The sequence below is a fragment of the Oncorhynchus kisutch genome, unplaced genomic scaffold, assembly GCF_002021735.2.
Source record: "Oncorhynchus kisutch isolate 150728-3 unplaced genomic scaffold, Okis_V2 Okis01b-Okis20b_hom, whole genome shotgun sequence".
In the NCBI taxonomy this organism is placed as follows: Eukaryota; Metazoa; Chordata; class Actinopteri; order Salmoniformes; family Salmonidae; genus Oncorhynchus; species Oncorhynchus kisutch.
The window spans coordinates 7,328,192-7,353,291 of NW_022261978.1; the positions used below are offsets into that span (position 1 = coordinate 7,328,192).

Genomic DNA, 25,100 nt, shown 5'->3' on the forward strand with positions numbered 1-25,100 from the left:
TACCTATTATACTGAACCTCATTATAGGGCTCTCTCTCAAGTCACATTTCCTCGATTCCTCACATACCTATGTCCTCACCTCCTTGTCAACTCTATTGAAGGAGAAGGTCCAAGATCACCTCCCCTCAGACCTTCTCCTCCAATGGGAATGCGTAGTATGGAGGAAAGATGGTAACAAGGCAATTCTTTGTGTCGACCCACAGGCATGTCCCACTCCGTGACTCCAGCCAACTAAACACAAACCACCGTGTCATATTTTATAGCATTTTAATACTTTTCTTTAAAAAAGAAAGAAGATGTTTTACTCCATAATCAGAACAGAATGTATCCATCGACCTTAACACCTCAGTCATCAACAAACCAACCGGTGATTCAAAACAAAAACAATGACAATAACAAGAAACAAAACAAACCGTCAAATATGAAAAGAAAGGCTAAATTAAATAAAAAAAACATCCCAAAAAGAATACAGGGGTTTGATGTATATCTGGACATGACAACACCGCAGGCCACGCACCCAGAACACTTAGAGCTATGGCACATGACAACAACCCCGACTGTTACCACGGAAACTAAAAACAGAGCAGAAAAATGTAACCAAAAAAAAAACCAGGAAGGGAATAAAAAGTAAATAAAAGCTATGATACGGATGGTAGAGGAAGATGATGATGACAGGACAGAGAGATTAACAGATGGACATGAATATACAAAAGAACATGAGTAAGAAGCTAAAGAATTAAAGAAAGGAAGTGTAGTAGCAGGTGGATGTAGCTACAGAACAGAAGGAAGTGTAGTAGCAGGTGGATGTAGCTACAGAACAGAAGGAAGTGTAGTAGCAGGTGGATATAGCTACAGAACAGAAGGAAGTGTAGTAGCAGGTGGATGTAGCTACAGAACAGAAGGAAGTGTAGTAGCAGGTGGATGTAGCTACAGAACAGAAGGAAGTATAGTAGCAGGTGGATATAGCTACAGAACAGAAGGAAGTGTAGTAGCAGGTGGATGTAGCTACAGAACAGAAGGAAGTGTAGTAGCAGGTGGATGTAGCTACAGAACAGAAGGAAGTGTAGTAGCAGGTGGATGTAGCTACAGAACAGAAGGAAGTCTAGTAGCAGGTGGATGTAGCTACAGAACAGAAGGAAGTGTAGTAGCAGGTGGATGTAGCTACAGAACAGAAGGAAGTGTAGTAGCAGGTGGATGTAGCTACAGAACAGAAGGAAGTCTAGTAGCAGGTGGATGTAGCTACAGAACAGAAGGAAGTGTAGTAGCAGGTGGATGTAGCTACAGAACAGAAGGAAGTGTAGTAGCAGGTGGATGTAGCTACAGAACAGAAGGAAGTGTAGTAGCAGGTGGATGTAGCTACAGAACAGAAGGAAGTCTAGTAGCAGGTGGATGTAGCTACAGAACAGAAGGAAGTGTAGTAGCAGGTGGATGTAGCTACAGAACAGAAGGAAGTGTAGTAGCAGGTGGATGTAGCTACAGGTGGATGTAGAACAGTAGAACAAAGTTAAGTAGCTACAGGCCAGTGCCGTCAAAAGAGTGATTTTCCTGTGTTTATATATCTATTTCCACACTATAAGGCTGGAATAATACTGTTAAATTGTGAAAATGATGATAATACCCTTTTAGTGTAGGAGCTGTTTGAAAAGAAAATCAGCCTGTTTTGGTGGGGTGGAGTTTTGGCCTGCCTGGTGACATCACCATGCGTTAAATTAGTTGATCGACCAATAAGAAAGAGTTCCAAATCTCTCTGCCAATAACAGCTCGTTTTCAGTTTCCCCTCCCCACTCAGACCACTCCCAGGCAGTCCTAGCAAAATTCTTGCTTGAGAAATTGCTCTTTGCTAAGAATCTATTTTTGGTTTATTTTGGGCCATTTCAACTGAAAACAAATCACAGTGACGTACCTCATTGTTACCCAGAAATGATTTGATATTTAAATAAAAACAGAGGCCTTTGAAACTCTTGAATATCTGAACTTGACACAAGAGAAAAACAGGATGAGAGAAAGGAGGTTATGAACAAGACAAACTATTTTCTATAGCATCATAAAAAAGTTGTTTTTCTTACAGTCACTTCTCTAAAAAAAACAAAAGGGAATTGAGCACAAGGCAGATAAGTAATTCTCCCTCCCAACAACATCCAATTATTTCTAGGGACTTCTCATCGTATATAATATATATTTATGCATCTATTTATATGTATATGTATAATCTGTGGCGTGTGTTCATTTACAGGTCAGAGCTGTAAGGCCAACATTTAAAATGTACCCCTCCCTCCCTTCCTCTCTTCCGTCCTTTCTTCACTCATCCTTCCTGCTTTCCCTCCTTTCCCTCCCTCCTTTCTTGAAATAATCAATGAATCAGACATGACTGAAAAAAATGGAGTTCAAGCTTTTACACTTTCAACTTGTGTCAAGTCAGTGATGTCACAAAGAACAAGGAGAGTGAGAAGGAAGGAAGGAAGGGTGCCTCTTTATAGTGTTGGGGTGTGACCCCGGTGTTCATCCCGCTGTCCAGAGAGAAACTGAACCCATCTCAGGGGATACGTCCCAAATGGCTACTCTACTCCCTATATAGTGCACCACCTTTGATCAGATCCCCATGGGCCCTGGACACAAGTAGTGCACTATATGAAGGGAATAGGGTGCCCTTTTGGGACGCAAACATGATAACACACACAGCCCGCTCACTTCTCCCTCCCAAACCTCCTCCCTAACCCCACCCACCCCGCTTAAAACTCAACATCAGAAAACAGGGTGAGAAAAATACTAGATTAAGAGAGAAATGAATCAGAGAGAAAGAAGTCTGTTCGCCCCCGCCCCTCCCTCCCTCCCGTCAGAAGAACACAAGGTGATCTTCTTCTTTCTACATTAAACCCTTTTTCCCCTCTTCTTTATTTTCAGGTAATAGTTCTCAGTCCTCCCCTCCTCCCTCGGTTTCCTTTCAGAATACAAGAGGAGTTCAAATATCTGTTTATCGATAGGTATCCGGTTTCACAGTTGCCCACGGCAACAACCAATCATCAACGATAAACGGGCAGTTAGACACAAAAAACGCATCTGAAATTGCAAAAAAGTGGAAGTTGTACTCCCGGTCCCCACCGCTGGGGGGGCTCCACCTTATTACCGTACCTCGCCTCAGTCTTCGTCAAGTCTCTGGAGCTCACATCCTGGTCTGAGGTCTCTAATCAAAGAGAGAGAGGGGGGGGGGGGGTGTTGTGTGTGAAATCCCCGGTGGGATAAGGTAGAGTTCATTTGTCTCCCTCTCCTCCTTTCTCATCCTCTCTCTCAGAACAGGTTCTCTTCAAAGATGGCCATCAGGTCGCTCTGGAAGTTGATGTCAATGGTGTCCGCCATCTGTAGAGAGAGGGGGATGAGAGAGAGAGAGGGGGATGAGAGAGAGAGAGGGGGATGAGAGAGAGGGGGGGATGAGAGAGAGATAGGGGGATGAGAGAGAGAGGGGGGATGAGAGAGAGAGAGGGGGATGAGAGAGAGAGGGATGAGAGAGAGATGAGAGAGAGAGAGAGATGAGAGAGGGATGAGAGAGAGAGAGGGATGAGAGAGAGAGAGAGAGAGAGAGGGATGAGAGAGAGAGAGGGATGAGAGAGAGAGAGAGAGAGAGAGAGAGGGATGAGAGAGAGAGAGGGATGAGAGAGAGAGAGGGATGAGAGAGAGAGGGATGAGAGAGAGAGGGATGAGAGAGAGAGGGATGAGAGAGAGAGGGATGAGAGAGAGAGAGGGATGAGAGGGATGAGAGAGAGAGAGGGATGAGAGAGAGATGAGAGAGAGAGAGGGGGATGAGAGAGAGAGGGATGAGAGAGAGAGGGATGAGAGAGAGGGATGAGAGAGGGATGAGAGAGAGAGAGGGGGGGATGAGAGAGAGAGGGGGATGAGAGAGAGAGGGGGGATGAGAGAGAGTGACGGGGGATGAGAGAGAGAGAGAGATGAGAGAGAGAGGGGGATGAGAGAGAGAGGGATGAGAGAGAGAGAGGGATGAGAGAGAGAGAGGGATGAGAGAGAGAGAGGGATGAGAGAGGGATGAGAGAGAGAGAGGGATGAGAGAGGGATGAGAGAGAGAGAGGGATGAGAGAGAGAGAGAGAGAGAGGGATGAGAGAGAGAGAGGGATGCGAGAGAGAGATGAGAGAGAGAGAGGGATGCGAGAGAGAGAGGGATGAGAGAGAGAGAGGGATGAGAGAGAGAGGGATGAGAGAGAGAGAGGGATGAAAGAGAGAGGGATGAGAGAGAGAGAGGGATGAGAGAGAGAGAGGGATGAGAGAGAGAGGGATGCGAGAGAGAGATGAGAGAGAGAGAGGGATGCGAGAGAGAGATGAGAGAGAGAGAGGGATGCGAGAGAGAGAGGGATGCGAGAGAGAGAGAGGATGCGAGAGAGAGAGGGATGAGAGAGAGAGAGGGATGAGAGAGAGAGGGATGAGAGAGAGAGAGGGATGAGAGAGAGATGAGAGAGAGAGAGGGATGAGAGAGAGAGAGAGGGATGAGAGAGAGAGAGAGGGATGAGAGAGAGAGAGAGATGAGAGAGAGAGAGAGAGGGATGAGAGAGAGAGGGGGATGAGAGAGGAGGGATGAGAGAGAGAGGGGGATGAAGAGAAGAGAGGGATGAGAGAGAGAGGGGGATGAGAGAGAGAGGGGGATGAGAGAGAGAGGGATGAGAGAGAGAGGGATGAGAGAGAGAGGGGGATGAGAGAGAGAGGGATGAGAGAGAGAGGGATGAGAGAGAGAGAGGGATGAGAGAGAGAGAGGGATGAGAGAGAGAGAGGGATGAGAGAGAGAGAGGGATGAGAGAGAGAGAGGGGGATGAGAAGAGGGATGAGAGAGAGGGGGATGAGAGAGAGGGGATGAGAGAGGGAGGGATGAGAGAGAGAGGGGGGGGATGAGAGAGAGAGGGGGGGGATGAGAGAGAGAGGGGGATGAGAGAGAGAGGGGGATGAGAGAGAGGAGGGGGGATGAGAGAGAGGGGGATGAGAGAGAGGGATGAGAGAGAGAGAGAGAGAGAGGGGGGATGAGAGAGAGAGGGATGAGAGAGAGAGAGGGGGATGAGAGAGAGAGAGAGGGGGGGGATGAGAGAGAGCGAGAGGGGGATGAGAGAGAGAGAGGGGATGAGAGGAGAGAGGGGGATGAGAGAGAGAGAGGGGAGAGGGGGATGAGAGGAGAGAGGGGGATGAGAGAGAGAGAGGGGGATGAGAGAGAGAGAGGGGGATGAGAGAGAGAGGGGGATGAGAGAGAGGGATGAGAGAGAGAGGGATGAGAGAGAGAGGGATGAGAGAGAGAGAGGAGGATGAGAGAGAGAGGAGAGAGAGGAGAGAGGGGGTGAGAGAGAGAGGGGGGGTGAGAGAGTGGGGGATGAGAGAGAGGGGGGGGGGATTAGAGAGAGGGGGGGGTGAGAGAGAGAGAGGAAGGGAGAGAGGGGGTGAGAGAGTGGGGGATGAGAGAGAGAGGGGGGGGTGAGAGAGAGAGAGGGGGATGAGAAAGGGATGAGAAAGGAATTAGATGCAGTGTAAATCTTTCCCATCTACACTACCTCTCCTCTGTATTATCGCACTATAACTGTAGAATATACATATATTAACTAGTATCTTTATGATGATTACCACCTCTCTCCTACTACACTAGTATATCATGTTAGTATTATAGTAGTATAACTGATATAAAGTATTACCACCCCTCTCCTACTAGTATATCATGTTAGTATTATAGTAGTATAACTGATATAAAGTATTACCACCTCTCTCCTACTACACTAGTATATAATGTTAGTATTATAGTAGTATAACTGATATAAAGTATTACCACCCCTCTCCTACTAGTATATCATGTTAGTATTATAGTAGTATAACTGATATAAAGTATTACCACCCCTCTCCTACTAGTATATCATGTTAGTATTATAGTAGTATAACTGATATAAAGTATTACCGCCTCTCTCCTCCTCCTCTCTTGCTCGCGGCGTCTTGCCAGCTCCCTCTGCTGGTCCATGGCGTTCTGTGCTGCGGCCGAGGGTGGGGTGTGGCCTGTTCAGTGGGAGGGGCCTGTGGGGAGACGGCGGGAGGGGTTGAGGCAGGGGGCGTGGGGGCTTGAGGCGAAAGTTGCTCCTGGCGACGGCGAGAGTCCTGGACACGCACCCTCCCCTGCTGTTCCACAGAGTCCTCGTCGTCACGGCTACTGGAAAAGAGAAAGAGTCTGTCAGAGGGGGAGGAGCTTAGCTGGGGTGCAAGAATGAGCTTACTTCTCCCTCTATCCCTCCATCCATCCTGCCCTTTTTTCTCACCATAGTTTCTACCTCGGCTGAGAGGTCTTCTCCCTCTCCTCCATCCCTCCCTCTTACCGTAGTTTCTCCTGCTCTCTCCTGGCCTGCTCAGCCTGTGCTTTCAGTTCTCTCTCTCTCCTCCACTATCTCTCTGCCCTTTCCCTCCCTCCCTCCCTCCCTCTTACCGTAGTTTCTCCTGCTCTCTCCTGGCCTGCTCAGCCTGTGCTTTCAGTTCTCTCTCTCTCCTCCACTATCTCTGCCCTTTCCCTCCCTCCTTCTTACCGTAGTTCCTCCTGCTCTCTCCTGGCCTGCTCGGCCTGTGCTTTCAGTTCTCTCTCTCTCCTCCACTATCTCTCTGCCCTTTCCCTCCCTCCCTCCCTCTTACCGTAGTTTCTCCTGCTCTCTCCTGGCCTGCTCGGCCTGTGCTTTCAGTTCTCTCTCTCTCCTCCACTATCTCTGCCCTTTCCCTCCCTCCCTCCCTTTTACCGTAGTTTCTCCTGCTCTCTCCTGGCCTGCTCGGCCTGTGCTTTCAGATCTCTCTCTCTCCTCCACTATCTCTGCCCTTTCCCTCCCTCCCTCCCTTTTACCGTAGTTTCTCCTGCTCGGCCTGTGCGTTCAGTTCTCTCTCTCTCCTCCACTATCTCTCTGCCCTTTCCCTCCCGCCCTCCCTCTTACCGTAGTTTCTCCTGCTCTCTCCTGGCCTGCTCGGCCTGTGCTTTCAGTTCTCTCTCTCTCCTCCACTATCTCTCTGCCCTTTCCCTCCCTCCCTCCCTCTTACCGTAGTTTCTCCTGCTCTCTCCTGGCCTGCTCGGCCTGTGCTTTAAGCTGTTTCTCTCTCTCCTTCTCTCGGGCGGCGCGACGGAACTGTTCGAAGCTGTCGCTAGAGGAGCGGACAGCGGAGGTGGGGGTGGACTGCGAACGCTGGGCCAAGCTGGCCCAGGAACCCATGTTCTTTAACTTGACATCCTGGGAGGGACAAAGGGGGAGGGGGAAGAGAGTGTAGTGGGAGGGGGGAGAGAGTGTAGTGGGAGGGGGAAGAGAGTGTAGTGGGAGGGGAGGGAGAAAGTGGGAGGGGAGGGAGAAAGTGTAGTGGGAGGGGAGGGAGAAAGTGGGAGGGGGAAGAGAGTGTAGTGGGAGGGGAAGAGAGTGTAGTGGGAGGGGGAAGAGAGTGTAGTGGGAGGGGAGGGAGAAAGTGGGAGGGGGAAGAGAGTGTAGTGGGAGGGGGAAGAGAGTGTAGTGGGAGGGGGAAGAGAGTGTAGTGGGAGGGGAGGGAGAAAGTGGGAGGGGGAAGAGAGTGTAGTGGGAGGGGGAAGAGAGTGTAGTGGGAGGGGGAAGAGAGTGTAGTGGGAGGGGGCAGAGTGTAGTGGGAGGGGGAAGAGAGTGTAGTGGGAGGGGGCAGAGTGTAGTGGGAGGGGAGGGAGAAAGTGGGAGGGAAAGGGGGTGTAGTGGGAGGGGGAAGAGAGTGTAGTGGGAGGGGGAAGAGAGTGTAGTGGGAGGGGGAAGAGAGTGTAGTGGGAGGGGGAAGAGAGTGTAGTGGGAGGGGGAAGAGAGTGTAGTGGGAGGGGGAAGAGAGTGTAGTGGGAGGGGGAAGAGAGTGTAGTGGGAGGGGGAAGAGAGTATAGTGGGAGGGGAGGGAGAAAGTGGGAGGGGGAAGAGAGTGTAGTGGGAGGGGGAAGAGAGTGTAGTGGGAGGGGGAAGAGAGTGTAGTGGGAGGGGGAAGAGAGTGCGACAGACATTTCGCGTGCGACAGACATTTCGCGTGCGACAGACATTTCGTTAACACCCACTTTTTAAAAGACTTTTCACCTCCATCATTTTAATAACAATAACGCCTTACAGGAAAAGTTTATTTGATTTAAATGTATTGTATTTATGGAAGTGGGATTTCACAGGAAGGGTCCCAGACACGTTTTGTGTGATTCCACGTGCTTTTGAGAAACTTACACCAACCAGCAAATCATGTTTTTGAGAAACATGAGCAAATCACTTCCTCATCCTCGTTGTGTAGTATGGGAGCTCTGATAAACATGAACAAAGACTTTAAAAAGACCCAAATAGGAAACAGATCACTTCCTCATCCTCGTTGTGTAGTATATGGGGGGTCCTGAAAAACCCACAAACAAAGGCACCAAAAACACCCAAATAGGAAACAGATCACTTCCTCATCCTCGTTGTGTAGTATATGGGAGCTCTGATAAACATGAACAAAGGCACCAAAAACACCCAAATAGGAAACAGATCACTTCCTCATCCTCGTTGTGTAGTATATGGGAGCTCTGATAAACATGAACAAAGGCACCAAAAACACCCAAATATGTCCTTTAATAAAAGGACAAAGCTCTCAGTATTGTAATGCAGGTCTGTAGATATATGCATGATGTTGTGTCATTCTCAACTTCAGCCACAATGTTGTGTTCTATTTTGTTGCACGTGCATATTGGGGTGCATGGCTGTACTTCCTTGTTCCCAAATCCTACTGTGTGCATGTAGGCTACATGTGGATGACTGATATCTAATGAGGCTTTGGCTAGTTGTTCTGTACAGACGCATAAACACTCCCGTCTACAGACTTCCTGTGGATGACTGATATCTAATGAGGCTTTGGCTAGTTGTTCTGTACAGACGCATAAACACTCCCGTCTACAGACTTCGCACGTTGAATCTACTGGTCTGCAGGGAGCGTTTTTCTGATGATGAGTAAAACCACCACAGAGAAGAAAAGTGATCGCTGTAAGACGAGAGACGAAGAGAGAGGCGTTTGCTATTGTTCTGTAAAATCAGGACATTATGTTCAAGTTGACCTAAACTGGCTTTGAGAAGCCATTTCACAGCCACCACACAAATGGTCATCTCAAAACCAGTTTAGGCCATATGTCTTCATTTACAGAATAATAGCAAACCACTCAAAGCGCAGAATGGGGCACACATTATTCACAGGAGACTGCCGGAGTTGGGTCAGTAACCTCGATTTACAGAACAATGATGCTTAAACGGCCCATCTCAGGGTCCCAGGCTCCAATGGTGATTGGCGCCAAGACAACAATGGTTTGATGACTGTCTTATCTGTGGAGCATTCTAGAAGGACTGGGCTGATCGAGAGAGCTGTGTGTGTACTGGTCTTCTACTACTTTAATTGGGAGTAAAAGATTGCCTATTGTCAAGATTGAAGCAGCGTCTGTTTCCTTACACCAGTACCCCCAACAGCACACATGGTTGTTGTTGCCACAGACAAATTCACCTGATTCAACTCATTGAGGGCCTGGTGATTAAATGAGAAGTTAAATCAGGTGTGGTGCTTGTCCAGGGTTACAATAGAAATGTGTACTGTTGGGGGTTGTTGAGGACTGGAGTTGGGAAACACAGGCTTACACACACACACACACACACACACACACTGCAATAACAACTACTCTACGATTATATATTTTACTATTTAAATCCATCCACTTTATCCTCCCATCTACCATGTAGTCCATGATACTGTCAATATGTATCCTCCCATCTACCATGTAGTCCATGCTACTGTCAATATGTATCCTCCCATCTACCATGTAGTCCATGATACTGTCAATATGTATCCTCCCATCTACCATGTAGTCCATGATACTGTCAATATGTATCCTCCCATCTACCATGTAGTCCATGATACTGTCAATATGTATCCTCCCATCTACCATGTAGTCCATGATACTGTCAATATGTATCCTCCCATCTACCATGTAGTCCATGCTACTGTCAATATGTATCCTCCCATCTACCATGTAGTCCATGCTACTGTCAATATGTATCCTCCCATCTACCATGTAGTCCATGATACTGTCAATATGTATCCTCCCATCTACCATGTAGTCCACGATACTGTCAATATGTATCCTCCCATCTACCATGTAGTCCATGATACTGTCAATATGTATCCTCCCATCTACCATGTAGTCCATGATACTGTCAATATGTATCCTCCCATCTACCATGTAGTCCATGCTACTGTCAATATGTATCCTCCCATCTACCATGTAGTCCATGATACTGTCAATATGTATCCTCCCATCTACCATGTAGTCCATTATACTGTCAATATGTATCCTCCCATCTACCATGTAGTCCATTATACTGTCAATAAGTATCCTCCCATCTACCATGTAGTCCATGCTACTGAACTGATACTGTCAATATGTATCCTCCCATCTACCATGTAGTCCATGCTACTGTCAATATGTATCCTCCCATCTACCATGTAGTCCATGATACTGTCAATATGTATCCTCCCATTACCATGTAGTCCATGATACTGTCAATATGTATCCTCCCATCTACCATGTAGTCCATGCTACTGTCAATATGTATCCTCCAATCTACCATGTAGTCCATGATACTGTCAATATGTATCCTCCCATCTACCATGTAGTCCATGATACTGTCAATATGTATCCTCCCATCTACCATGTAGTCCATGCTACTGTCAATGTGTATCCTCCCATCTACCATGTAGTCCATGCTACTGTCAATATGTATCCTCCCATCTACTATGTAGTCCATGATACTGTCAATATGTATCCTCCCATCTACCATGTAGTCCATGATACTGTCAATATGTATCCTCCCATCTACCATGTAGTCCATGATACTGTCAATATGTATCCTCCCATCTACCATGTAGTCCATGATACTGTCAATATGTATCCTCCCATCTACCATGTAGTCCATGCTACTGTCAATATGTATCCTCCCATCTACCATGTAGTCCATGATACTGTCAATATGTATCCTCCCATCTACCATGTAGTCCATGATACTGTCAATATGTATCCTCCCATCCACCATGTAGTCCATGATACTGTCAATATGTATCCTCCCATCCACCATGTAGTCCATGATACTGTCAATATGTATCCTCCCATCCACCATGTAGTCCATGATACTGTCAATATGTATCCTCCCATCTACCATGTAGTCCATGCTACTGTCAATATGTATCCTCCCATCTACCACGTAGTCCATGATACTGTCAATATGTATCCTCCCATCTACCAAGTAGTCCATGATACTGTCAATATGTATCCTCCCATCCACCATGTAGTCCATGATACTGTCAATATGTATCCTCCCATCTACCATGTAGTCCATGATACTGTCAATATGTATCCTCCCATCTACCATGTAGTCCATGCTACTGAACTGATACTGTCAATATGTATCCTCCCATTTACCATGTAGTCCATGATACTGAACTGATACTGTCAATATGTATCCTCCCATCTACCATGTAGTCCATGATACTGTCAATATGCATCCTCCCATCTACCATGTAGTCCATGATACTGTCAATATGTATCCTCCCATCTACCATGTAGTCCATGATACTGTCAATATGTATCCTCCCATCTACCACGTAGTCCATGCTACTGTCAATATGTATCCTCCCATCTACCATGTAGTCCATGATACTGTCAATATGTATCCTCCCATCTACCATGTAGTCCATGATACTGTCAATATGTATCCTCCCATCTACCACGTAGTCCATGATACTGTCAATATGTATCCTCCCATCCACCATGTAGTCCATGATACTGTCAATATGTATCCTCCCATCTACCATGTAGTCCATGATACTGTCAATATGTATCCTCCCATCTACCATGTAGTCCATGCTACTGAACTGATACTGTCAATATGTATCCTCCCATCTACCATGTAGTCCATGATACTGAACTGATACTGTCAATATGTATCCTCCCATCTACCATGTAGTCCATGATACTGTCAATATGTATCCTCCCATCTACCATGTAGTCCATGATACTGAACTGATACTGTCAATATGTATCCTCCCATCTACCATGTAGTCCATGATACTGTCAATGTGTATCCTCCCATCTACCATGTAGTCCATGATACTGTCAATATGTATCCTCCCATCTACCATGTAGTCCATGCTACTGTCAATATGTATCCTCCCATCTACCATGTAGTCCATGCTACTGTCAATATGTATCCTCCCATCTACCATGTAGTCCATGATACTGAACTGATACTGTCAATATGTATCCTCCCATCCACCATGTAGTCCATGATACTGTCAATATGTATCCTCCCATCTACCATGTAGTCCATGCTACTGTCAATATGTATCCTCCCATCTACCATGTAGTCCATGATACTGAACGGATACTGTCAATATGTATCCTCCCATCTACCATGTAGTCCATGATACTGTCAATATGTATCCTCCCATCTACCATGTAGTCCATGCTACTGTCAATATGTATCCTCCCATCTACCATGTAGTCCATGATACTGTCAATATGCATCCTCCCATCTACCATGTAGTCCATGCTACTGTCAATATGTATCCTCCCATTACCATGTAGTCCTTGACTGTCAATATGTATCCTCCCATCTACCATGTAGTCCATGCTACTGTCAATATGTATCCTCCCATCTACCATGTAGTCCATGATACTGTCAATATGTATCCTCCCATCTACCATGTAGTCCATGATACTGTCAATATGTATCCTCCCATCTACCATGTAGTCCATGCTACTGTCAATGTGTATCCTCCCATCTACCATGTAGTCCATGATACTGTCAATATGTATCCTCCCATCTACCATGTAGTCCATGATACTGTCAATATGTATCCTCACATCTACCATGTAGTCCATGATACTGTCAATATGTATCCTCCCATCTACCATGTAGTCCATGATACTGTCAATATGTATCCTCTCATCTACCATGTAGTCCATGATACTGAACTGATACTGTCAATATGTATCCTCCCATCCACCATGTAGTCCATGATACTGTCAATATGTATCCTCCCATCTACCATGTAGTCCATGCTACTGTCAATATGTATCCTCCCATCTACCATGTAGTCCATGATACTGTCAATGTGTATCCTCTCATCTACCATGTAGTCCATGCTACTGTCAATATGTATCCTCCCATCTACCATGTAGTCCATGATACTGAACTGATACTGTCAATATGTATCCTCCCATCCACCATGTAGTCCATGATACTGTCAATATGTATCCTCCCATCTACCATGTAGTCCATGATACTGTCAATATGTATCCTCCCATCTACCATGTAGTCCATGCTACTGTCAATGTGTATCCTCTCATCTACCATGTAGTCCATGCTACTGTCAATATGTATCCTCCCATCTACCATGTAGTCCATGATACTGAACTGATACTGTCAATATGTATCCTCCCATCCACCATGTAGTCCATGATACTGTCAATATGTATCCTCCCATCTACCATGTAGTCCATGATACTGTCAATATGTATCCTCCCATCTACCATGTAGTCCATGATACTGTCAATATGTATCCTCCCATCCACCATGTAGTCCATGATACTGTCAATATGTATCCTCCCATCTACCATGTAGTCCATGCTACTGTCAATATGTATCCTCCCATCTACCATGTAGTCCATGATACTGAACTGATACTGTCAATATGTATCCTCCCATCCACCATGTAGTCCATGATACTGTCAATATGTATCCTCCCATCTACCATGTAGTCCATGATACTGTCAATATGTATCCTCCCATCTACCATGTAGTCCATGATACTGAAAAGTTACTGTCAATATATATCCTCCCATCTACCATGTAGTCCATGATACTGTCAATATGTATCCTCCCATCTACCATGTAGTCCATGATACTGTCAATATGTATCCTCCCATCCACCATGTAGTCCATGATACTGTCAATATGTATCCTCCCATCCACCATGTAGTCCATGATACTGTCAATATGTATCCTCCCATCTACCATGTAGTCCATGATACTGTCAATATGTATCCTCCCATCTACCATGTAGTCCATGATACTGTCAATATGTATCCTCCCATCCACCATGTAGTCCATGATACTGTCAATATGTATCCTCCCATCTACCATGTAGTCCATGCTACTGTCAATATGTATCCTCCCATCTACCATGTAGTCCATGATACTGAACTGATACTGTCAATATGTATCCTCCCATCCACCATGTAGTCCATGATACTGTCAATATGTATCCTCCCATCTACCATGTAGTCCATGATACTGTCAATATGTATCCTCCCATCTACCATGTAGTCCATGATACTGAAAAGTTACTGTCAATATATATCCTCCCATCTACCATGTAGTCCATGATACTGTCAATATGTATCCTCCCATCTACCATGTAGTCCATGATACTGTCAATATGTATCCTCCCATCCACCATGTAGTCCATGATACTGTCAATATGTATCCTCCCATCCACCATGTAGTCCATGATACTGTCAATATGTATCCTCCCATCTACCATGTAGTCCATGATACTGTCAATATGTATCCTCCCATCTACCATGTAGTCCATGATAATGTCAATATGTATCCTCCCATCTACCATGTAGTCCATGATACTGAACTGATACTGTCAATATGTATCCTCCCATCTACCATGTAGTCCATGCTACTGTCAATATGTATCCTCCCATCTACCATGTAGTCCATGATACTGTCAATATGTATCCTCCCATCTACCATGTAGTCCATGATACTGTCAATATGTATCCTCCCATCTACCATGTAGTCCATGCTACTGTCAATATGTATCCTCCCATCTACCATGTAGTCCATGATACTGTCAATATGTATCCTCCCATCTACCATGTAGTCCATGCTACTGTCAATATGTATCCTCCCATCCACCATGTAGTCCATGCTACTGTCAATATGTATCCTCCCATCTACCATGTAGTCCATTATACTGTCAATATGTATCCTCCCATCTACCATGTAGTCCATGCTACTATCAATATGTATCCTCCCATCTACCATGTAGTCCATGATACTGAACTGATACTGTCAATATGTATCCTCCCATCCACCATGTAGTCCATGATACTGTCAATATGTATCCTCCCATCTACCATGTAGTCCATGATACTGTCAATATGTATCCTCCCATCTACCATGTAGTCCATGATACTGTCAATATGTATCCTCCCATCCACCATGTAGTCCATGATACTGTCAATATGTATCCTCCCATCTACCATGTAGTCCATGATACTGTCAATATGTATCCTCCCATCTACCATGTAGTCCATGCTACTGTCAATATGTATCCTCCCATCTACCATGTAGTCCATGATACTGAACTGATACTGTCAATATGTATCCTCCCATCCACCATGTAGTCCATGATACTGTCAATATGTATCCTCCCATCTACCATGTAGTCCATGATACTGTCAATATGTATCCTCCCATCTACCATGTAGTCCATGATACTGAAAAGTTACTGTCAATATATATCCTCCCATCTACCATGTAGTCCATGATACTGTCAATATGTATCCTCCCATCTACCATGTAGTCCATGATACTGTCAATATGTATCATCCCATCTACCATGTAGTCCATGATACTGTCAATATGTATCCTCCCATCTACCATGTAGTCCATGATAATGTCAATATGTATCCTCCCATCTACCATGTAGTCCATGATACTGAACTGATACTGTCAATATGTATCCTCCCATCTACCATGTAGTCCATGCTACTGTCAATATGTATCCTCCCATCTACCATGTAGTCCATGATACTGTCAATATGTATCCTCCCATCTACCATGTAGTCCGTGCTACTGTCAATATGTATCCTCCCATCCACCATGTAGTCCATGCTACTGTCAATATGTATCCTCCCATCTACCATGTAGTCCATTATACTGTCAATATGTATCCTCCCATCTACCATGTAGTCCATGCTACTATCAATATGTATCCTCCCATCTACCATGTAGTCCATGATACTGAACTGATACTGTCAATATGTATCCTCCCATCCACCATGTAGTCCATGATACTGTCAATATGTATCCTCCCATCTATCATGTAGTCCATGATACTGTCAATATGTATCCTCCCATCTACCATGTAGTCCATGATACTGTCAATATGTATCCTCCCATCTACCATGTAGTCCATGATACTGAACTGATACTGTCAATATGTATCCTCCCATCTACCATGTAGTCCATGATACTGAACTGCTACTGTCAATATGTATCCTCCCATCTACCATGTAGCCCATGCTACTGTCAATATGTATCCTCCCATCCACCATGTAGTCCATGATACTGTCAATATGTATCCTCCCATCTACCATGTCGTCCATGCTACTGTCAATATGTATCCTCCCATCTACCATGTAGTCCATGATACTGTCAATATGTATCCTCCCATCTACCATGTAGTCCATGATACTGTCAATATGTATCCTCCCATCTACCATGTAGTCCATGCTACTGTCAATATGTATCCTCCCATCTACCATGTAGTCCATGATACTGTCAATATGTATCCTCCCATCTACCATGTAGTCCATGCTACTGTCAATATGTATCCTCCCATCTACCATGTAGTCCATGATACTGTCAATATGTATCCTTCCATCTACCATGTAGTCCATGCTACTGTCAATATGTATCCTCCCATCTACCATGTAGTCCATGATACTGTCAATATGTATCCTCCCATCTACCATGTAGTCCATGATACTGAACTGATACTGTCATTATGTATCCTCCCATCTACCATGTAGTCCATGATACTGTCAATATGTATCCTCCCATCTACCATGTAGTCCATGATACTGAACTGATACTGTCAATATGTATCCTCCCATCTACCATGTAGTCCATGATACTGTCAATATGTATCCTCCCATCTACCATGTAGTCCATGATACTGTCTATATGTATCCTCCCATCTACCATGTAGTCCATGATACTGTCAATATGTATCCTCCCATCTACCATGTAGTCCATGATACTGTCAATATGTATCCTCCCATCTACCATGTAGTCCATGATACTGTCAATATGTATCCTCTCATCCACCACGTAGTCCATGATACTGAACTGATACTGTCAATATGCATCCTCCCATCTACCATGTAGTCCATGATACTGTCAATATGTATCCTCCCATCTACCATGTAGTCCATGCTACTGTCAATATGTATCCTCCCATCTACCATGTAGTCCATGATACTGTCAATATGTATCCTCCCATCTACCATGTAGTCCATGCTACTGTCAATATGTATCCTCCCAACTACCATGTAGTCCATGATACTGTCAATATGTATCCTCCCATCTACCATGTCGTCCATGCTACTGTCAATATGTATCCTCCCATCTACCATGTAGTCCATGATACTGTCAGTATGTATCCTCCCATCTACCATGTAGTCCATGCTACTGTCAATATGTATCCTCCCATCTACCATGTAGTCCATGATACTGAACTGATACTGTCAATATGTATCCTCCCATCTACCATGTAGTCCATGATACTGTCAATATGTATCCTCCCATCTACCATGTAGTCCATGATACTGAACTGATACTGTCAATATGTATCCTCCCATCTACCATGTAGTCCATGATACTGTCAATATGTATCCTCCCATCTACCATGTAGTCCGTGATACTGTCAATATGTATCCTCCCATCTACCATGTAGTCCATGATACTGAACTGATACTGTCAATATGTATCCTCCCATCTACCATGTAGTCCATGATACTGTCAATATGTATCCTCCCATCTACCATGTAGTCCATGATACTGAACTGATACTGTCAATATGTATCCTCCCATCTACCATGTAGTCCATGATACTGTCAATATGTATCCTCCCATCTACCATGTAGTCCATGATACTGTCAATATGTATCCTCCCATCTACCATGTAGTCCATGATACTGAACTGATACTGTCAATATGTATCCTCCCATCTACCATGTAGTCCATGATACTGTCAATATGTATCCTCCCATCTACCATGTAGTCCATGATACTGTCAATATGTATCCTCCCATCTACCATGTAGTCCATGATACTGAACTGATACTGTCAATATGTATCCTCCCATCTACCATGTAGTCCATGATACTGTCAATATGTATCCTCCCATCCACCATGTAGTCCATGATACTGAACTGATACTGTCAATATGTATCCTCCCATCTACCATGTAGTCCATGATACTGTCAATATGTATCCTCCCATCTACCATGTAGTCCATGATACTGTCAATATGTATCCTCCCATCTACCATGTAGTCCATGATAATGTCACACGTGTTCTCCCATGACTCAATTTGAAATTGAAAAACGTTTCTAGAGCTGCAGGGAAGATGAGGGCTGAAAAGTCCTCGTCACTTGTTGCACAGAGTGGGGTGTGGCAGCAGAACAACGGTGTCTTGTCACCAGACACATCTAGACTTTACAAGGCTGGCACAAGCAGGTCCTACTCCACGCAGCAAAGACACTCGTCTTCAGTGGGTGTCGCTCACCAGTGCACCACCCGTCCCGAGTCGGGCCTCAGCTTCTGGTTGAACACCTCGCTCTCTTACTCTCTGCTCTGCTGAAGATCCTCGTCGGTGTCGTCGTCCGGACCAAATAAATAAGAGGCTCCGCCGCAAATTCTTACATTTCCTTTTGTATTCGTAGTCACGACATGTCGGTAGCGTAGCGGTTGAAAGGAAAAATAACTAGCTAGCTTGGTATATTAGTAACCGCCAGCTGTGTGTTTTACGCAGACACCTTACTGTAGATTAAGTAACCCCGCACTGGGTGTTTTACAGCAGCACCCTTAGTGTAGAATTAGTAACCCCCAGCTGTGTGTTTACAGCAGACACCCTTACTGTAGATTAGTAACCCCCAGCTGTGTGTTTACAGCAGACACCTTACTGTAAGATTAGTAACCCCCAGCTGTGTGGTTACAGCAGACACCTTACTGTAGATTAGTAACCCCCAGCTGTGTTTTTACAGCAGACACCTTACTTGTAGATTAGTAACACCCCAGCTGTGTGTTTACAGCAGACACCTTATTGTAGATTAGTAATCCCCAGCTGTGTGTTTACAAGCAGACACCTTATTGTAGATTAGTAACCCCAGCTGTGTGTTTACAGCAGACACCTTATGTAGATTAGTAACTCCCCAGCTGTGTGTTTACAGCAGACACCTTATTGTAGATTAGTAACCCCCAGCTGTGTTTTTACAGCAGACACCTTACTGTAGATTAGTAACCCCCAGCTGTGTGTTTACAGCAGACACCTTACTGTAGATTAGTAACCCCCAGCTGTGTTTTTACAGCAGACACCTTACTGTAGCTTAGTAACCCCCAGCTGTGTTTTTACAGCAGACACCTTATTGTATATTAGTAACCCCCAGCTGTGTGTTTACAGCAGACACCTTATTGTAGATTAGTAATCCCCCGCTGTGTGTTTACAGCAGACACCTTACTGTAGATTAGTAATACCCAGCTGTGTGTTTACAGCAGACACCTTACTGTAGATTAGTAACTCCCAGCTGTGTGTTTACAGCAGACACCTTACTGTAGATTAGTAACCCCCAGCTGTGTGTTTTACAGCAGACACCTTACTGTAGATTAGTAACCCTCAGCAGTGTGTTTACAGCAGACACCTTATTGTAGATTAGTAACCCCCAGCTGTGTGTTTACAGCAGACACCTTACTGTAGATTAGTAACCCCCAGCTGTGTGTTTACAGCAGACACCTTACTGTAGATTAGTAACCCCCAGCTGTGTGTTTACAGCAGACACCTTACTGTAGATTAGTAACCCCCAGCTGTGTGTTTACAGCAGACACCTTACTGTAGATGAGTAACCCCCAGCTGTGTGTTTACAGCAGACACCTTACTGTAGATTAGTAACCCCCAGCTGTGTGTTTACAGCAGACACCTTACTGTAGATTAGTAACCCATTGCTGTGTGTTTACAGCAGACACCTTATTGTAGATTAGTAACCCCCAGCTGTGTGTTTACAGCAGACACCTTACTGTAGATTAGTAACCCCCAGCTGTGTGTTTACAGCAGACACCTTATTGTAGATTAGTAACCCCCAGCTGTGTTTTTACAGCAGACACCTTACTGTAGATTAGTAACCCCCAGCTGTGTGTTTACAGCAGACACCTTACTGTAGATTAGTAACCCCCAGCTGTGTGTTTACAGCAGACACCTTATTGTAGATTAGTAACCCCCAGCTGTGTTTTTACAGCAGACACCTTACTGTAGATTAGTAACCCCCAGCTGTGTGTTTACAGCAGACACCTTACTGTAGATTAGTAACTCCCAGCTGTTTTTACATAGAAATCTCTTTAGTTGAACAAAATAGAACACAACATTGTGGCTGAAGTTGAGAATGACACAACATCATGCATATATCTACAGACCTGCATTACAATACTGAGAGCTTTGTCCTTTTATTAAAGGACATATTTGGGTGTTTTTGGAGCCTTTGTTTGTGGGTTTTTCAGGACCCCCCATATACTACACAACGAGGATGAGGAAGTGATCTGTTTCCTATTTGGGTGTTTTTGAAGCCTTTGTTCATGTTTGTATCAGAGCTCGAGGAAGTGATTGTCTCAGGTTTCTCAAAAACATGTGAAATCACATGGACCCTTCTATAACATCCCGTTTACATATTTTTAAAAAATGTGAGATTTGGTTATAAAAAAGGAAACTGCTCCTTTAAATGAAGTACTGAATCTACATGCTTTGTTCTAGTATGATTCTGACTCTCTCTCACCTGTGTCTTCTTGGCGGTGATGGGTGTTTTAGCCTCCTGCTTCAGTTTGCTGTCCTGATGGGAAGGGGGAGGGGCCGGGGAGTCCGGGAGGCGGAGCCCCGGACGAGAACTGTCCAATAGCTTCACATCTGATCCTGCAGGAGTCAATTGATCGGTTGATTCAGGTGACCTATTGACTGTGAAGAAATTCTAAAATAGAGACACTCTACCGTCGAGGCAGAGTGAGACACAGACAAATCTCTCCCGCTCTCTCCCTAACACTTCTTTCACACACACAGAGCCAGGTGTGTGTACTCACTGTGTGTGTGTTTGTTGTCTTGTGGTTTGTGGTGTCGCTGGGTGGGGCTGAAAGGGGAGGGGGGCGGCACCGGGGAGGGGAGCGGCTTCTCCTCTTTCACCCTTTGGTTCTGCAGTGAACACAAAGAGTTAACACACACACAATGTACAGAACACAAACACACACTGTACACACACACACTCTCTTTGTGTACTCACAGGTTTCTTGGGCTGGGAAGGGGACTGTCTCATTGGTGGGAACGGAGGCATCTGGGGAGAATGTATCATCAGAGGGGAGGGGCTCTCCCTCAGAGGACCTATCACAACGGGAGAAACACCAGTATGGAAATGAGTAGGGTAGAGGTCTTCACGGATATACCCGAACCTGATTACCTGAGATCCAAACAGTCTGAAAATATGTCAAATACCGACCAGATCCAATATTATCGTGATGAAAATAAATGTCCTCTATATCTCACATCTGGTACACGTGGCAGTTGGTTCAGTCAAAAGCATAAATCATGACGTCAAAACAGTTCTGCTGGCTTTGAGCAGCAATAAAGACCCATTTTTTTATCTGGTACAGATCCGACCCAATTTGGATCCGATTCTCCTTCATCTCGGACATGCTTTGGGTCGGATCTGGTCCACCTCGGATCCGAATTGACTTGGATATATCCTGTCTGTGTCGAACGGGACATTTCACGGATACAATTCGGTTCAGATCTTCCTTTTTCGGGATCCAAGAATCCATCTAGTGGGTGTCTGTCTGTCTGTCTGTCTGTCTGTCTGTCTGTCTGTCTGTGTATTATCTCTCCTACCTGTGTTGAAAGGCTCAGTTTTGATCCGTGGTGATGGTTGTGGATGTAGTATCCGTGGTGATGGTTGTGGATGTAGTATATGTCTGTCTATCTGTCTGCCTGCCTGCCTGTCTGTGTATCATCTCTCCTACCTGTGTTGAAAGGCTCAGTTTTGATCCGTGGTGATGGTTGTGGATGTAGTACCTATCTGTCTGTCTGTCTGTCTGTCTGTCTGTCTGTCTGTCTGTCTGTCTGTCTGTCTGCCTGTCTGTCTGCCTGCCTGTCTGCCTGCCTGTCTGCCTGTGTGTGTATTTTCTCTCCTACCTGTGTTGAAAGGCTCAGTTTTGATCCGTGGTGATGGTTGTGGATGTAGTATCCGTGGTGATGGTTGTGGATGTAGTATCCGTGGTGATGGTTGTGGATGTAGTATCTGTCTGATCCCTTTCTGTGCCGGGTGCATGGTGCTCTGTTGCTGGGGGAACGACATCCCCTGTCCCGCCTGCTGCATGTGTGCGTGAGCGTGTGAGTGAGGGTGTGAGTGAGCGTGTGAGTGAGGGTGTGAGTGAGAATGTGTTGCGAGCCTCTGCTGTTGCTGGGTTGGAGCGGCCGCTGCCTGTGACTGAGTCTGCATGGCCTGCATGAGCTGAGAATGGACCCGCCCAGGAGACTGTGTGTGGGCTGGAGGCCGGGACTGGACCCCCCCAGGAGACTGTGTGTGGGCCGGGGGCCGGGACATGAGCTGAGACTGGACCCCCCCAGGAGACTGTGTGTGGGCCGGGGGCCGGGACTGGACCCCCCCCGGAGACTGTGTGTGGGCCGGGGGCCGGGACTGGACCCGCCCAGGAGACTGTGTGTGGGCCGGAGGCCGGGACTGGACCCGCCCAGGAGACTGTATGTGGGCTGGGGCCCGGGACTGGACCCGCCCAGGAGACTGTATGTGGGCCGGGGCCGGGGCCCGGGACTGGACCCGCCCAGGAGACTGTATGTGGGCCGGGGCCCGGGACTGGACCCCCCCAGGAGACTGTGTGTGGGACGGGGCCCGGGTCTGGACCCGCACAGGAGACTGTGTGTGGGGGTGTATGTGTGCCGGGGGCCGAGACGACTGCAGGTACATGTGCACCTGGCTGAGCGGGAGGGGAGGGGTTTCAGAGTTAGTGGGCACGGCCTCCTCGTCGTCCTCAAATAGGGCTTGAGGGGGTTGGGCCGACACCCCCAGGATTCCGTGGGGGGTGAGGGGAGAGGGGACACAAGGGCGAGGGAGCGAGGGTTGGGGAATGTGGAGGGAGGCCTGGGGGGGAGGAGGAGTGGAGGGGTTGGAGAGGGAGGAGGGGGGAGGCTGAGGGGGTTTAGGGGCCGCTCGGTTGCTGGGGCGGGACGGCTGCTGGGGGAGAGCGTTGTGGAGTGCTACAGAGAGGAGGGAGGGGGGAGAGAGAGGAGGGAGGAGAGAGAGAAGGGAGGGAGGCGAGAGAACGAGAGGAGGGAGGGAGGAGAGAGAGAAGGGAGGGAGGGAGGAGCGAGGGAGGAGAGAGAGGAGAGAGGGAGGAGGGAGGAGAGAGAGGAGAGAGGGAGGAGAGAGGAGCAAGGAGAGAGGGAGGAGAGAGAGAGGAGGAAGGGAGGAGAGAGAGAGGAGCGAGGGAGGAGAGAGAGAGAGGAGCGAGGGAGGAGAGAGAGAGAGGAGCGAGGGAGGAGATAGAGAGAAGGGAGGGAGGAGAGGGAGGAGAGAGAGAGAGGAGGAAGGGAGGAGAGAGAGAGGAGCGAGGGAGGAGAGAGAGAGGAGCGAGGGAGGAGAGAGAGAGAGGAGCGAGGGAGGAGAGAGAGAGAAGGGAGGGAGGAGAGAGGAGCGAGAGAAGGGAGGGAGGAGAGAGGAGCGAGAGAAGGGAGGGAGGAAAGAGGAGCGAGGGAGGAGAGAGAGGAGCGAGGGAGGAGAGAGAGGAGCGAGGGAGGAGAGAGAGAGAGGAGCGAGGGAGGAAAGAGAGAGAGAGGAGCGAGGGAGGAGAGAGAGGAGCGAGGGAGGAGAGAGAGAGAGAGGAGCGAGGGAGGAGAGAGAGAGAGAGAGAGGAGCGAGGGAGGAGGGAGAGAGAGAGAGGAGCGAGGGAGGAGAGAGAGAGAGAGAGAGAGGAGCGAGGGAGGAGAGAGAGAGGAGCGAGGGAGGAGAGAGAGGAGCGAGGGAGGAGAGAGAGGAGCGAGGGAGGAGCGAGAGGAGCGAGGGAGGGAGGAGAGAGAGAAGGGAGGGAGGAGAGAGAAAGAGATGAGAATGGGGGGAGAGGGACAAAAAGACAAAAAAGTACAGAAATAAATTATATTTCTAAAAATCGAAATGTTTCATTAAAACCAAAACCCCTCGACACAATGAAGTGTAGAAATGTGTAGAAAAGTGTAGAAATGTGTTCATCCACATACCTGGGGAGAGCATGACGGAGGGCATGACGGCCTGCTGGTTGAGGAAGGGCTGTGTGCTCTCAGAGGTGTGTGTGTTGGTAGCGTTGAGGTGGGGGGGTACGGCGGCAGGGGCCCCCAGTTCATTACGGGGGGACTCCCCCACCTGCTGGCTCAGATGGGGGGCCAGGAAGTGAGCTAGGGGGTCAAAGGTCAAAGAGGAGTCCAGAGAGGTCACGGGGACAGTGGGGATGGAGGGAGGAGGAGAGGGGGCAAAGGGGTGTTGATGCTGCTGCTGGGGGGGTTTGGACTGAACTAGGGGGGTCTGGGGGGAGGAGGAGGAGTCCAGAGGGGCAGTGATGCTGACCCCGCCCCTGCTGGACTGGTGGGGTCTCTTACTGTATATATTGCTAGAGGAGGACTTTTGCTGCTGGGGGGCCAGCCCTGAGAGAGAGAAGGAGAGAGAGAGCAGGAGAGCGAGAGAGAGCAGGAGAGAGAGAGAGAGAGAGCAGGAGAGGGAGAGAGAGCAGGAGAGGGAGAGAGAGGAGAGAAGGAGAGAGAAGGATAGGGAGCAGGAGAGAGAGGGAAGGAGAGGGAGCAGGAGAGAGAGGGAGAGAGAAAACATAATGAAAATGATGTGTGTACAGGGCTTGACATTTAGGTCAATTTCCCAGCGGCACACCGGGCCAGTGCCAACTGAAAGCTACTGGCCCGATCAGGGGAGGAGTGGAAAGAGGTGAAAGTAGCCAATAGTC

At 47.0% G+C, this 25,100-nt stretch overlaps 1 protein-coding gene across 1 annotated transcript in view; it reads right to left on the reverse strand.

Annotated features, from left to right (window-relative positions):
• Positions 1 to 250: 250 nt before the first annotated feature.
• Positions 251 to 25,100, reverse strand: part of LOC109886103 (bromodomain-containing protein 4) — a 55,769-nt gene continuing 30,919 nt past the window's right edge. Inside the window, 11 exon segments of the mRNA XM_031811465.1 lie at positions 251 to 3,354; positions 5,930 to 6,012; positions 6,015 to 6,175; positions 7,039 to 7,226; positions 20,894 to 21,027; positions 21,192 to 21,300; positions 21,389 to 21,486; positions 21,991 to 22,069; positions 22,147 to 22,172; positions 22,318 to 23,373; positions 24,370 to 24,789. Coding sequence (XP_031667325.1) covers positions 3,286 to 3,354; positions 5,930 to 6,012; positions 6,015 to 6,175; positions 7,039 to 7,226; positions 20,894 to 21,027; positions 21,192 to 21,300; positions 21,389 to 21,486; positions 21,991 to 22,069; positions 22,147 to 22,172; positions 22,318 to 23,373; positions 24,370 to 24,789 — 2,423 coding nt within the window. The 3' untranslated portion in view covers positions 251 to 3,285.